At 34.8% G+C, this 15,644-nt stretch overlaps 2 protein-coding genes across 3 annotated transcripts; both read left to right on the top strand.

Moving 5' to 3' along the window:
• The first annotated feature begins 1,920 nt into the window (after window positions 1-1,920).
• On the top strand, window positions 1,921-7,562 carry LOC146904463 (putative FCP1 homology domain-containing protein C1271.03c). 2 transcript variants are annotated; one of them, XM_085731157.1, is made up of 7 exons: window positions 1,921-2,233; window positions 5,012-5,170; window positions 5,265-5,346; window positions 5,516-5,582; window positions 5,993-6,178; window positions 6,276-6,336; window positions 7,025-7,562. In XM_085731157.1, exons 1-7 carry the CDS (start codon window positions 2,029-2,031, stop codon window positions 7,186-7,188), a joined length of 924 nt encoding a protein of 307 aa, XP_085587283.1. In that variant the 5' UTR covers window positions 1,921-2,028; the 3' UTR covers window positions 7,189-7,562. The 2 variants fall into 2 exon arrangements, with proteins under 2 accessions (XP_085587283.1, XP_085587282.1); XM_085731156.1 differs by having other exon boundaries at window positions 5,009-5,170.
• A 2,630-nt stretch (window positions 7,563-10,192) lies between these two features.
• LOC146904462 (putative FCP1 homology domain-containing protein C1271.03c) lies at window positions 10,193-13,247 on the top strand. Its single transcript, XM_085731155.1, has 7 exons — window positions 10,193-10,419; window positions 10,652-10,928; window positions 11,336-11,417; window positions 11,539-11,605; window positions 12,235-12,420; window positions 12,530-12,590; window positions 12,826-13,247. Exons 2-7 carry the CDS (start codon window positions 10,682-10,684, stop codon window positions 12,993-12,995), a joined length of 813 nt encoding a protein of 270 aa, XP_085587281.1. The 5' UTR covers window positions 10,193-10,419; window positions 10,652-10,681; the 3' UTR covers window positions 12,996-13,247.
• Window positions 13,248-15,644: the final 2,397 nt, after the last annotated feature.

The following is a 15,644-nucleotide window of genomic DNA, read 5'->3' as shown; positions in this document are numbered from 1 at the left end:
TTCTTCTTTATCAAGTAAGTCCATAATTTTGTATTAAAACCATTGATGAATGTGTCAAAGCATTTGGAAAATTGCTCTTCTCCCTTTATTTTTGTTTCCGCCTCTCCAATTTCCACTCGAGCTACCACGATGATTGTTGCTTCCATTTTGTTGTCACTTTTAATTCTCTTCCATTTGAATTGTATTAATTTTTTCTACCTCTATTTCCAAACCATTTGCCCTTTCTTTTACTTGTTGTTGAGTTATGCCTACAGACTTACGGATGAGAATAGGCTAGGCCGAGCTAGGCTTTGTAAGGCCTGAGCCTAGCCTGTCAATTTTTTTTAAGGCTTAAGCCTGACCTGCGCCCTGTCATAGGCTTACTTTTTAAGCCTGAGTCTGACCTTCTGAAAGCATGATACGGCCTGTCAGCCTGTTTAAAAGCATATTTCATATGCACATCTTTAAATAAGCAATGTGATCTAAGTTTAAATAGACCAGCGGACTAATATATCAATTAGATTAAACTCTCTTTTGATAATCAACATGAGTTTTTAGGGAATTTGACTATATCTTGTATCATATTTCAATTCTAGTTTATAATAATACATTTAAATATGCAAAAAATTAATGTATACTAATAAACCTAAATTACTGAAAAAGTTAACAAATTTTTATTTTAATTCAAAGTATAAAATATAATATAATAATAAATAATATTATTCATATTTACTTAAATAGGCCGGCCTAATAGGCCTAAGAGGCTTTTTGAATGACCTGTGGCGTGGCCTTTTAAGTTAAATAGGCTTCTAAAATAGCCTAGGTCTTCTCTATTAAAGAAAAAAGCCTGACCTGACCTGGCCTGTCGTAGGCTGGGCCGTAGGCCCCTGTAGGCCGGCCTGACCTATTCCCATCCCTACCTACAGTGCAACTTATGTCTTGGATTTCTTAGCTCCTATCTCATTTATCCTTTGGTCGTGTGATTCGAGTGAACCTTGTGATTCTTACATACTAATGCTTGATGTTTATAATTAGTGGGTAAGTGTTCATGGTTCTGTGGTGTGGTTTGCAGATGAAGCAAACACATTAATTTATAAAAGTTTTTGTGCGTCGTGGATCACATTATTGTCGGTTCAATTTGAACCATGAAAAAATATTGTATTTGACTGGTTCGAATTATATAATTCAAAATGTGTCAAACCCTTAAAGCCCAAGTGTTTACAAAGTCTACACACATTTTAGATTTTATAATCCGAAATAATCTGGGAATGATTTCCGATTATATAATCTGAATTGGGCCAGACTATGGACTTTTGCTTGGCCAGCAAGGTTGGTCGGTTTCATGCGCTTTTCATGTTTTTTGACTGGATTATATGGTTTACCACATGTTCAAACTTCCCTTGATTGTCATTACAATCTATGTTTGTATCATGTCTATAAAAGGCCATTCATTCTTCACAATTTACCATTCTAACTCACATTCTCTCATTTTCTTTCTTTCTTTTATTTTTGGGAGCGAGGATTAGGATGTCATGGTATCAGTGTTGGCCTTTCATACACAAGATAAACATAGAACTTCGTAGTAGTAGTTATGAGGTTAATATGAATGATCAAAGTGGGATGTCCCATTTCAACTTGTATTTTAGATCCGTCTAGATTTGAGATTGTTCCGATTAATTTCCACAAAACATGAAACACATTTTAATTTTTTTTTTTTTTTAAGGAAAACACGTTTCGAATTATAAAATTCAAATGATGTAAAATAATTAATTTGGAGAGTGCGTAAGAAGTTGGTAGAGTGGGAAAAGAAATTCTACTCCCCTATTCTTGAATTTTAGTCAAGATTTGTTTGGTCCATCAATACTCCTATGTTGTAACCCAAAAAAAAAATTAAAATCAATACTCCTATGTTTTTTATTCAAAAAAGAAAAATAAAAACATAAGTGCACGTTCAGAAGTCGAAACCCTAACAAACCAAACCAAACCAAACCACCACCTTCCGCCGCGAGAAATTCACCACATTCTCAGATTGAAGCTTTTTCAGAATCTATGAACAACGAGATTTCAGTTATGAAAACAGAGAAAGAAGAAGAACAAGTTCTGAATAATGACAATCTTTCTCCAACGAGTAACAAAAAACGAAAGAGAAAACTGAGTAGGCAGAGGAAGAAGATGAAGAAGAAATTAGCAACACAACAAAATGATACTAGTTTGAACAGTAACATGATTTCTGAGTTAACTAACTCTGCGCAAGGTGAGTAATAATCACACTTTGTTTTTGAAACGTTTTTTTATGCTACATTTTTTGATTGGTGATATCGGAATTCGGAATGAGTTAGGGTTTTCGATGAAAACCTAACTCTGTAAATTGTGGGATTTGTGAAATGATGGATTTATAATCATGAAATTGATTGTTATTATGTATTCAATTGGTCTGTTGAATTGATGGTTATGGATAATTTTTTTTATGATTTGTTGAATATATTGAAGGAATTATATGAATTAAAGCATTTTACAAATACGTGATTTTTCATGATGATGGTAGTGAAAAAAGGGATTTAGATAATGAATAATCCATTTTAGTGATGTTGGTATGAAACTGAACTAAAAGGGATTTTGATCGATGATTGTTGGGTGGTTGGTCGTTGGAGATGAGCCAAGTGTTCCAAAGTTTTAAACGGGATGAGCTACATGCCCCATATCGACGGGTCTTATATCTCACAGTTATTTACAGCCAAATGTATGAGATGATCCTTGTGATTTGCTTTAATTTGCCCTATATGAGCCATATGTATGAGACGAGCCATTTGTTCCTTAGTTATGTGCTCCCTATCGATGGGTCCTATATCTTACGGTTATTTGCCCAGGATGTGCCATATGTACGAGACAGATGAGCTATGTGCTCCCTATCGATGGGTTGTGTCTCACGGTTACTTGCCCAGGATGTGCCATATGTATGAGACAAATGAGCTATGCGCTCCCTATCGATGGGTCCTATATCTCGGTTATTTGCCCAGGATGTGCCATGTGTATGAGACGAATGAGCTATGTGCTCCCTATCGATGGGTCCTATATCTCACGGTTATTTTGCCCAGGATGTGCCATATGTACGAGACAAATGAGATATGTGCTCCCTATCGATGGGTTGTCTCACGGTTACTTGCCCAGGATGTGCCATATTTATGAGACAAATGAGCTATGTGATCCCTATCGATGGGTCTTATATCTCGGTTATTTGCCCAGGATGTGCCATGTGTATGAGACAAATGAGCTATGTGCTCCCTGTCGATGGGTCCTATATCTCGGTTATTTGCCCAGGATGTGCCCCATATGTATGAGACAGATGAGCTATGTGCTCCCTGTTGGTGGGTTGTGTCTCACGGTTATTTTCCCAGGATGTGCCATATGTATGATACAAATGAGCTATGTGCTCCCTATCGGTGGGTTGTGTCTCACGATTATTTGCCCAGGATGTGCCTTATGTATGAGACAGATGAGCTATGTGCTCCCTATCGATGGGTCTTATATCTCGGTTATTTGCCCAGGATGTGCCATGTGTATGAGACAGATGAGCTATGTGCTCCCTATCGATGGGTCCTATATCTCGGTTATTTGCCCAGGATGTGCCCCATATGTATGAGACAGATGAGCTATGTGCTCCCTGTTGGTGGGTTGTGTCTCACGGTTATTTTCCCAGGATGTGCCATATGTATGATACAAATGAGCTATGTGCTCCCTATCGTTGGGTTGTGTCTCACGGTTATTTGCCCAGGATGTGCCTTATGTATGAGACAGATGAGCTATGTGCTCCCTATCGATGGGTCCTATATCTCGGTTATTTGCCCTGGTTGTGCCATATGTATGAGACAGATGAGCTATGTGCTCCCTGTCGGTGGGTTGTGTCTCATGGTTATTTGCCCATGATGTGGCATATGTATGAGACAGATGAGCTATGTGCTTCCTATCGATGGGTCCTACATCTCACGGTTATTTGCCCAGGATGTGCATTATGTACGAGACGAGCCACACGTTCCACATTCATTTACCCCAAATGAGCTATGTGCTTCATATTGGTGATTCTTGTATCTTATGGTTATTTACCAAAGATGAGCTATGTGCTCCATATGGATCTGTCGAAATTTACCCAGAGATTGACCTGTGTGCTCTATAGTGATGTGTCCATTAGTCGATGGTTATTTACCCAGAGATTGAGCTTAGTGCTCCAAATGGACGTGTCCATTAGTCGAGCTGTGTGCTCCACACGGATCAGTTTTGTAGTTTACAGATATATACGTAGATATGAGCTATGTGCTCCATATGGACCGGTCTCGTATCCCACACGGAAAACTTTGAGCTCCACAAAGACAGGCTTGATTACCCACATGAGATGAGCTGGTGTTCCATAGATTTGTGTACCATCACCTTTTTGGAAGTGATAGCAGACACCATTCCAATGGGATGAGGCAGTTGGGACACCCATGCATTTTGTTTATTATTTTTATTATAAAATGATTTCAACGATACTTGAGAATGGAATGAAGGTATTTGAATTAATTATGAGACGTCATTATATGAATTATAATGATCTATTTTTATGTAAATGATTTTTGAGTTATTACTATATTTTTATTGAAAGAATATGATATCTTGGTGAATTTTTACAGTTGCAATGCCGATTGGAAACATCACTTTTTCAAACTGATTTAAAACTGTGGTATACTTACTGATATATATTAATCTCACTAGTAATGTTGTCTTGAGATATTGGAAATAGAGGAGCCTTTTGTTTCTTTGATGATTATTGTTTCCTTTGGTTATTAACTGGAGATTATAGTCACTTTTAGCTTGGTGGGAAACTTATTTATTTTGGGTTTGTTTGAAGCCACCAAGGATATTTACTTATCTTCTACTAAATGCTTGCTTTATTTATTATAATTTCCACTTATTTCAAATTATTTAAACCCAATGTAACCGAGGAGTTACAATTCATATACTAATGAAATACGAAAATTATCGGCTACGGATGAAGAAGATAGGCCAAAGGATTTGCAAATACCTTCCATTGGAAAATCTGTTGGATGTTTGAAGAAGAAGCTTCTTGTTCTTGATGTTAACGGGCTTCTTGCTGACATAGTTTCACATCCTTACCCAAAGAATGTAAAAAGAGATGCAATGATAGCCAAGAAAGCAGGTGAGAAATTATCGTGTTATTTTGTGCTATTTTTCCTTTTTTTTCTTCAATGAGTGGCGTCTTTTTTTGTTAATTGGATTTAATTTCATTTCAGTTTACAAAAGGCCATTTTGTAGCGAGTTTCTGAACTTTTGCTTCGAGAAATTTGATGTGGCTGTGTGGTCCTCAAGAATAGAGTACTCTTCAACTTCAACTTTGTTCTATATAATGTCACTCAACAACTATCTTGTTCTCAATTTGTCTGCATTTATCTTTAAGTTGCTGCCCCTTTTTTCAGGGTCCTATTCTGTGGTAAGCATTTAACTAGCTGCTGCTTACTAACTCCTGGATTTTATAATTTTGTAGGAAAAATGTCGACCGTTTTGTTAATTATTTGATGGGAGACTTGAAAGAGAGGTTGATTTTCTGTTGGGTGAGCACTCAGCTCGTTATCCTGTTTGCTTTGACTTTCCAAAATGATACTCTTGTTGTCTTTCATTTTCAAATATCTTGTCATCTAGTGAAACTGTTTTGGTATCTATATGTTTAATCTTGTGACTTTTTCGATGACCATATTCTGTTTCTAACATAAGTTTTAATCTGAGTTGTTTGAATCATGTATTTCATACTTCTTTCAATGTTAGGGACCAACCAGGTTTTCAATTCAATTGTACATCTATAGTTCAATTTCAACTTAGATATGAACGCTCTTTTTTACGCTTGTTAGTCCGTTTTATGTAAAATATAACATTGCATCAAATTGCAAGCCTGATACATTTCCACATTTTGGAATACTATTTCCTCATTTGTTTAGTTTCATCTCATTCTACATATTCTTGACAGAGCATTTCACAATGTACTGTGACAAATATCAGTACTCTTGAAGACAAGCGCAAGACAGTGGTGTTTAAGGATCTGAGAAAAATTTGGGATAAGTCCGATCCGAATCTTCCTTGGGAGAAGGGGTACTACAACGAAACAAATACATTGCTTTTGGATGACTCTCCCTACAAGGGGTTACTTAATCCTGTAAATTAACTAACTCATTTTCTCATATATGATTTTCAGTTATCTTGTATAATGACATGTCCTAACTTATGTTTAATGTTTTGATATATTGTTGCAGCCATACAACTCAATCTTTCCACACTCATTCACTTATCGGAAAAAGAAGGACAAGTCACTAGGTATGGTACAAAATGAGCTATTTATTGTATGGTCAGAAAGTTTTGCTTGATTCTGCTAATGAACTAGGAATACTTGACTTATTTTATATTCCTTCTGTATAGCTATGTTTACTTCATTTTAAAGAGCTTTATTTTAACATTTCACCACTTCTGCCAAAATGCAAAGGGAAACAAACAAATTTTACACTCATCTGTATGGTATACTATACTCAAGTTATTTCCTACACCTGTTTAAAATTTGCCTTTTTGGTATCACGGTGAGTTACTTTGATTTTACAAAAGCGATAGAGTGTAGCTTTTGTATAATCACAGAGGCACACCATGATTCAAAAGCTACACTCTATCACTTTTGTATACCTATCGTGATACAAAACACACAGTCAATTGGTTTGAGCTAAGGGTTAAAGGAGATGAATGAGTTAAAAGATCAGGGTTCAAACATTTGTATATACAACAACAACAAGAACCAAGCCTTATCCCACTGTGTGGGGTCGGCTACATGGATCAAAGTACACCATACTGTTCTATCATAAACGGTTCAAACATTTGTATATCCAAAAAAAAAAAAAACTTAAGAGTGCTTTAATTGTTGAAGGGTTATTTTATAGTGATGACTAGAGAATACTCCTTTTCATACCCTCCAAAGCTTATGATATGAATTGTAACAATATTTTTTTTTTTGTTTCAGGTGTTGGAGGTGAACTACGACAATATCTAGAAAAGTTGGCAAAAGTTGAAGATATGGTAAAGTATGTAGAGAAGCACCCACTCGGTCAAAATCGTATCAGTGAAACAAGTGAATCTTGGGACTTTTACCTGAAGATTCTTTCTTTGGTTCAACCTAAAGAGTGAAAATCAGGTGCCTTTCAACTGGAATATCAATTTATGCACTCTGTCGGCGGCTGAATAATTCAGAAGGTTAGTTTGAAGAAATTGAGACATAGAAGGCTCTTCTTCTCTCTGATTACCTCTAACTCTAATCAATGATTCAGAACTGTGTATAGAAGGATCTTCCTCTCTTTGATAACCTACTGTGTATTTTTTGCATGATTGCATATGAGGCCTCCCTTTTCAAGTGCATCACTATTGTATTTTGATTATGTTTTTTCCCCCTTTTGGATTAAATGTACAAGGGGTGAAGTATTCTAAAACTTATTCTTGTTAGTTTATAGGCTGAATTTTACTGAAAAATTCATAAATGAATTTCCTAGATTTTTTCTGTGTCATTATATTTCTAATGTAAACCTTTACCTAGTCGTTTTTTTTTTTACAATACCTATTCGTGGAACTAGTTCTTAAATCAATTTGACAAAAATGAAAAAAATTGGTCAAATCCATTTCTTTAGTGATGAACTGGACCAATCAATTGGAAGCCATGGAAAAGGATAGTTTCTTGGACAGTAAGGAAAAAGTCGTGCATATGCTCCTGCTTCCTCATACTCCCTTTTGGTCTTTAACAAGAGGGAACTCAGACACATAAAATAAAAACTTTTGAATTTCATTGAACCTTCTTAATCAGTAACTCACAATCAGATTCAAAACACACATTTATCAGACATAAATCCCTTGCGAAGTTGATTTGATCCTTTCAAAATAAAAAAGGTTGATTTGATGCATCTGATTCAAATTTGGGACCAGAGGAAGTATTAGTTACTATTATATCCTTATCAGAAATTTAAAAAAAATCATAATAATTGCATAGCTTATCTTATTTTACAAGAGTTTAAAAAAAAATCATAATATTTTGAGTGTTTTTATTGGTTGTCTGCCCAAAATTGCAATAATTTATCTTATATATAAAGAGAATACATAAACTTCAATTGAAGAAGGTATTGTGTTTGTTTTCTACTTTATATATAGTTTGAAGATAAATTAATTCTAGTATTAATTTGAGTTGAAGAAGGTATAAATTTGTGGTTTTATTGATTTTTGTTTTTTTTAACAAAATGAAGAAAAACAAGTTTTGTATATATTTTGGTCAAGTAGTCGTAAGTGAGGTATTTGAGGTTTGAACATTAATGCATTCTCTTTGTTAAATGAACTATGTTCACGAGGACATAAATTTTATACTTTTATTAGTGAAAGCTATAAACTCCTTTCTCAAAAAAAGTTGGGTAAATTGCACTTACCTCCCCCGAGGTTTCTTAAAATAATACAAACATCCCCTCTAATTTAAAAATAGAAATTAACCTCCCTTAAGTTTTAAACAAATGAATAGAAACTCCCCCTCTCTTCTAACGGTGTTTGTTTCTCCCTTTCTCCGTTAAATTCAAAACAAAAATAAACACAGAAAAGTTGGATCAAATTTACAAACTGAGAGAGGATGCAACTTGATTACAAGGATGATAAAAGCACAAACCAAACTTTAAAACCAAATCAGCAGCAGAATTTACAAAAAGGCATCCGCTTCCACTTAAAAGACCAACAACCTATATAAAGCTCAGAACCTCCTGAGATGCAAATCCAGATCACCCACTTGTCTCCAACAAAAAACTTTTCAACAGGAGAATTATGAAGCCATCCTTCAATTACATGGAAGCAACCCCACTAGTGCGTATCATTATTAAACCAGGCTGCTAAACAAACCAACACTCAAACATAACACCCACACACTAGGACATAGGATCGGACAATACTATCAATTACATAATTTGATGTCAAACCAAAATTAGCAAAACTGGGAAATACCAAAACCAATGTTGTTTAGATGAACAAAATGAACCTATGACCATGACTCCGTTTCATCGAAGGATTTGAGATGAATTAAAATGTGACCATGCCATCAAACCCAATAACAAAATTCAAGGCTCCACGTAACAAAGACAATGTCAATGTTGATTAAAGCTTCCGGTACCGTAAAATCTGACCATACCGTTAACATAACTTTTGCTCACAATAGCCAAAATTAAAGCTTCCAATATTGTTCAATTACATTGATTCCTTAGTTTAGTGACCCATTTTTTTTTTTCTCCAGCCGCCATCTTTATTTGTGAACCCTCCACCGAAAACATATCCATCCAACAAAATTGGAATCAATGTTTTACATTAAATAGTTTGAAATTATAAGAGCGTGTACTTGTAAGGGAGAATAAAGTGTCTAAGTGAAGCTGGTTGGTTGGAGCAAAGAAAAACGCAAAGTAACTCAACTAACGGACGTTTGAAGAGACTAACAGTGGGGGAAGTTTATGATAAGTTAGAAAATAGAAGGGGTGTAGGTTACATTTAGATAAACCTCAGGGGAGGTTAGTGTAATTTACCCAAAAAAGTTTTATACTTTTTTTTTGAGAGGATACTTTTAAAAAATTAAATACACAACTTTATAATTAATATATACTTCTAAGAAATTTTAAAACTTTTAACAAAATTTTCTACATTAAGTTTGTTAATGTGTATCCTTAGTGCATAAGTTATCACCACTCTTAATTATTTAAACTATTTTAATCGATTTGTATTTTGGCAACAATCTTAAAAGTGAAGAATCAAATTGGTCCTTCACAATTTTACAGTGCTCGATTTTCTTTTAACAAAAATAAAATTTAAATGTCTCTGACTAAATTAAATGTCTTTGACTAAAATTCAAATTGCTCAGAGACATTTATTTTTTTTGGTAAATGGTCAGAGACATTTTAATACCGTGAACGAATTAATCCATTTTACTATAAATTTATAATGAGTCGGAGACGAATTTCCCCTCAGACTAAATTATGTTTTAATCCTATAGAATACTAAATTAAACCGCGAGAAAATTGTGAAAGAAAAAAAAATTGATTTTTCACTCAAACCTTAAATTACTTGCAAATAAACATTGGAACTGCAACAAAAAAAATAAAAACATTGGGACACTTATTAGTTCCCCGCTGTGTTCTTTGAACTAAAATTCCGTTTCTGTCATAAAACAGTTCCAACTTCCAAAGTCAGAAAATTGAACGTCCAACGGTCAATGCTATATCTTTTTTTATTCTATTTTATTTTATTTTCTTTATTTTTCTAACTTTTATTTAAACTTTTCTCTTTTCTGCTATTTATATTCCTTTCCTTTGTGTTCAAGTCATGAAGTAGAAGAAAACTCAAACACTTCTTCAGGTATGTTACATTCAAATTTCTTCAATTCTGTTTTCTTTTTCTTCTTGATTTGTACTCATGTTCTTGCTCTTCTTCTTATCACACACTTGTTAGAATTATTGTATTAAATTATTTATTATACTTGTTTTTGCTACTATATAGATTATATATATTTTTTTGTTATGTAATATGATTATGTTATATTTATTTGAACACTATGTATGATATATGATTATGATGTTCATGTTTACAGAATTGATTTTGCATAGATAAAAGGAAGAAAATGGTTTTTGGTGTAGCTAAGGTAGAAGAAGATACTATTGCTGAAGAAATTATTACAAAATTATCAGTTAAGGATGAAAAAAAAGAAGAGGATGAAAAAGTCTTGTGTATTTCTTCAGTTGAAATACCAATTGGATGTTTGAGAAAGAAAAAGCTTCTTGTTCTTGATTTAAATGGACTTCTTGCTGACATTGTTTCTCCACCTCCAAAGCAAGTCAAACCAGATGCAACCATAGCTAGGAAAGCAGGTGAGAAACAGCTGTTTCATCATTATTATTACCTTTTTCATCATTATTATATGTTTAACTTCAAAGGTTGTGATGATTAAATGACGCGCACGGACACGACAGTGACACTCTAATCATATGTTTGACTTAAAAAGTTTTATGATAAAAATTGTTTTGATTAAAGCACGGCCACGATAATGACAAATCGGTATCAATAGTAATTTGAGATATAACCGCATGTCCTAGTTCGTGTCGGACAAAAAAAACACATTCAATTTAATGATCTAATGAATACAACTATTGATAGTATACAAATGTTTTACACTTTTTTAAGTGGGCAAAATTCGTTACGCATTGATGGTGTATATGAATTAAATCTATGAATTAAATCCATTTCTTAATGATTGGTTTGATTTTTTTTTTGTCAGTATTCAAGAGGCCATTTTATCATGAATTTCTGAACTTCTGCTTTGAGAGATTTGATGTGGCTGTGTGGTCTTCAAGAATGAAGTATTACTCTTGAACTTAATCATAGTGTTCTATGAAATTTCAGTCAAGAATGTTTTCAATTTGCATTTAATTAATTAGTCGTTGCTCATATATTGACTCATATTTTTCATAATTTTTGTAGGAAAAATGTTGACAGAGTCGTTGATTATTTGATGGGAGACATGAAGCATAGACTGATTTTCTGTTGGGTGAGCATTGAGTTCTTCATCAATTTTATTTCAAATAATTTGTCCTCCAGATAATCTGTTTTGGTAGATTTCACATAAATTAAAGCTTGTAAAATTTTGAACAGCCACGTTGAGTTATGTCCGACTTACATTTTTATCGAGTTATTTTAGTTAGTGTAATCTTTACATGCTATGAACCACTGTATTGCGGAAAAATGTTGGAAAATGTGGCCGATGCAATTGAAATTTTGGTTGCGATGCTGCCTCAAAGTTCGTTACATTGCGGCCACAATTTTGGTCGTGGATTGCAATTTAAAACCATGAGTCGTAATAGAGATACTTTTCTTAGAGACTGATTTAATATGAAATTGTATCAACTTGGCTTGATACATTTCTACAGTTTGGTATACTCTTATCAATCCGGATCGACTACAACTTCAACGTTGCGGTCACTACAGCCGGTAAAATATCGATTGTTAGACAGAGATCAGACAGTTTGTGTTTTTATTCTGATATCTGATTCACACAATACAACTTAAAATCATAACAATTCTATCTTCAACATACAATCAGGGCATGTACCTTTTTTATGGATTGATGCTTGCATTTGTTTTAGCATAATTGGTCTCATTCTACATGTTCTTTAACAGGACCTGTCACATTGTACTGAAACAACTTTCAAAACTCTTGAAAACAAGCACAAGGCACTAGTTTTTAAGGATTTAAGTAAAATTTGGGACAAGTATGATCCAAATCTTCCTTGGGAGAAGGGATATTACAATGAGTCAAACACATTGCTGTTGGATGATTCTCCCTACAAGGCACTGCTTAATCCTGTAAATAAACTAACCCTTTATATTTTTTCATTTATCAAGCTTATTTTCGGTCATTAAACATTGTTACATGGCGTAACTTATGGTTATTGTGTTGGATGAATTATTGCAGCCACACAACTCAATCTTTCCGCATACATTCAGTTATGAGAATCAGAATGACAATTCACTAGGTATGGTACAAAATGATCTACATGTATTTGTAAACTCAGAAGGTTTTGCTTGATTTTTCCGGGTTGAAGGGTGTACTCATTTTTCGTGCTTTCCAAACCATGCATTATTTTTTCGATACAAAAATGTTACTAGTAAGATAGCGGTTACACTAGTTTCTAGAGATCGAACCTTGAACATTCTTAGAATTTCGATATGCTTTATTAATACCAAAAAAACGTTTTTTTTTTTTGTCAGCTGCGGGAGGCGATCTGCGACGATATTTGGAAGGGTTGGCAAATGCTGAAAATATGTTGAAGTATGTAGAACAACATCCATTTGGTCAAGAACGTATCACTGAAACAAATGAATCTTGGGATTTCTACCTCAATGTTATCAATAGTCTTTCTGCTTGTCAACCTAAATAGTGAAAAATGGTTTCTTTCGGTTGGAATATGAGCAATTTAGTTAGTCTGCTAGGCTAAACTGCTATATAACTGTTACATTTTTGCATGGTTGGATATTAGAGTTCCCTTTTGAGTATGTTTTTTGATTACTGGTTTTTCTCTTTTGTGAAAAATGTACTAGGCTGGAGAATTTTGGAAAAAATGTACAAGGGCTGGAGAATTTTGGAAAAACAAATCTTGTAGAAAAGAATTTGATGATTCGTTGCGTGGTCATATATTTATGTTTGTTCCTAAATTAAACTGTTACCTATACGTGGTGTTAATGCAACATATGATTTGGCCAAACCAGTTACCTCTTATGAAGCATGGACACTCCTCGAATTAGCCGTGTCCTGATGTCGTGTTCGACACCGACACATAATTACACTAAATTATGTGATTTTCTCAAATTATTAGCGGGGCCAACGTCTCAGTGTCCGTGTCATGTCCAATATCCCTATTTGTATTCGTGCTTCATAGCTAACAAATCAATCGATGAGAACGTGTGATGAAAGAAAGCACGGTTCAAAAAGACAAAACCAAGCAGGAAAATGAGAAAGCACGGTTCAAAAAGATGATGGAAAAATTGTCAGATGATTGGGATGATTTCCAATTTTTTGATCTCTTAAGTTGGCGGCAGGTGGAAGAAAAGAAGATTTGGATAAATACCTTGCAATATAGTTGGATGAAGAACCCTCAATATCAAGTGTGATATATGGATATTGTGGTGAGAACTATCCTGGTGACTATGGAATGGAGCCTTGTATAGAAGAAGAAAGCAAGTAATCAACATCGATTACAACTCAGAACACCACAACTTTTTAGAAGAATACTTGAGATCTAATCAAGTTTCATCGAATAGAGTTGAAGTTCAGCGTGGTGATCTTGTTGAGAAAACATATGAGTGTGACAAGAAGTTGACCACACAACTCCAAATCTTTTAAAGCCAAAATAGGAATTAAATTAAGGGAAATGATAGAACAACGACAAAATTTATCAAGAAAATTTCAAGATAATGTATTTGCTAACACATTTCCTTAATTACACACTATTATCTCCCTTGATTTCCGCCAAATAACAAATTTAATTGGTTAAGACCTTTTCTTGATAAATTCTTGGTAAAAACTCTCTAGATAAATAGCAATGCTCTTAAATTGAAAAAAAAAAATAAAAACCAGGAAGTACAAGATTGTGGGGACATGTACCTGACCCTGTAAACCACAGAAATAATCCGTAGCAGGTGATACAACATATCAGCACATACGTGGTATAAGAAAGATACAGCCCTAAACAATCACTACCACTGACAATTCAGCAAACCCACGTATGAGCACAAAACAGATTTGCAAAAAAAAAAAAACGCAGAGTAAGCATTCAGAGCTTCTAAAATGCGTATGAGTCGGTTACCAACACAGGAACGATCAAAGTTCCAACAACTCTCTTTTGGACAAAGCAAGCTAAAAGCCCTTTCAGGCTAAATCAACCAATTATGAACCGAAGCACACATAGGTCTTGTTATCACCATCCACCAACGATGGCAAGAAACAACTACGACAGATAAAGTCCTTAAGATACAACAAACAATAACTACCATCAACAGGGAGCGTCTACGCACCTAACCCTTTCGAGCACATCAAGACAGAACCAAATAACCTATCTCAAACCCAAAAAAAAACTAGGCTCGAGATTTACGAACCAAACAAGTCGAGACATCCTGCCACCCATCTTCATCTTCCTATAGCAAAAAAGAAAAACAAAGCAGAAACATAAACAACAACAACAACAAAAAACCGTCGGATACCCACAATAACAAACAGCCCTCCGGCGACAAGATCCGACGAAAAACAACTAAAATCCAAAGGAGATCGACTGCGGAATGACAAGATCTACCTCGGCGTGCAAAACACGACAGAAAGGAAGGCCAAAACAAACACCCAAACCTCCAGAGAGGTCAAGCCACACCTCATGAACACTCAACCCTTTGAAACACCCACAAATCAGAAGAACCCATGAATGCCAAGAATACCAACCACCAAGGCACAACGAAGCTGTTGACGAACGACCATATCAGAGGAGCGAAGATGGAGACTGAAGGAAGCACCAGACGAGAGAGGATGCAACAGTGGTGCAGAGAACAGATCTCGTTGCACCACCACTGTCCCACAATCTACATCGTTGCATTGAAATTTGGATAAGGGAGAAGGAGGTTGAAGTTTACTGGTGTTTGTGTTTAGAGAGAAGGAGGAGGAAATTTCTAGAGAGAGAAGGCAGTCGTTCAAACCTTGTTTTAACCATTAAATGCAATCAGTTAACTTTTTTAAAGGGTTTGGATTTTTTTTTGGTTGCTTTAATATGAGACTGGATGGAGTATATGTAATTATTTAAGATGTTATTCCATTTGTTTCTAAATATGTTATCTCGCATTTTGACCAAGTGTAATTCCTAGCTCAACTGGCAAAATGCCGAAATTGTTAGGGCGGATGCCATGACCAAGGTTCGAACCCCGATACCTCCACTTGTGTGTGTGTGAGTTTATAGGCTTTGCCATTTTGTCTATATACCAAAAAAAACGTCTATATACCAAAAAAAACTATATTTTTTTTACGTGTGTGTGAGTTTATAGGCTTTGCC

This window comes from Medicago sativa, chromosome 7 (assembly GCF_051527215.1).
Source record: "Medicago sativa cultivar Bolivia chromosome 7, Bolivia_mono, whole genome shotgun sequence".
Classification (NCBI taxonomy): domain Eukaryota; kingdom Viridiplantae; phylum Streptophyta; class Magnoliopsida; order Fabales; family Fabaceae; genus Medicago; species Medicago sativa.
This window is presented reverse-complemented; position numbering and strand designations above follow the sequence as displayed.

What these genes read in the sequence shown, in the direction of transcription:
- LOC146904463 (XM_085731156.1), top strand. Translation starts at nt 2,029, where the DNA reads ATGAACAACGAGATTTCAGTTATGAAAACAGAGAAAGAAGAAGAACAA. An exon ending in GTTAACTAACTCTGCGCAAG is followed by an intron (nt 2,234 to 5,008) that starts GTGAGTAATAAT and finishes CTACGGATGAAG; the next exon opens with AAGATAGGCCAAAGGATTTG. An exon ending in AATGATAGCCAAGAAAGCAG is followed by an intron (nt 5,171 to 5,264) that starts GTGAGAAATTAT and finishes ATTTCATTTCAG; the next exon opens with TTTACAAAAGGCCATTTTGT.
- LOC146904462 (XM_085731155.1), top strand. Translation starts at nt 10,682, where the DNA reads ATGGTTTTTGGTGTAGCTAAGGTAGAAGAAGATACTATTGCTGAAGAA. An exon ending in GTGTGGTCTTCAAGAATGAA is followed by an intron (nt 11,418 to 11,538) that starts GTATTACTCTTG and finishes TAATTTTTGTAG; the next exon opens with GAAAAATGTTGACAGAGTCG. An exon ending in TCAGAATGACAATTCACTAG is followed by an intron (nt 12,591 to 12,825) that starts GTATGGTACAAA and finishes TTTTTTTGTCAG; the next exon opens with CTGCGGGAGGCGATCTGCGA.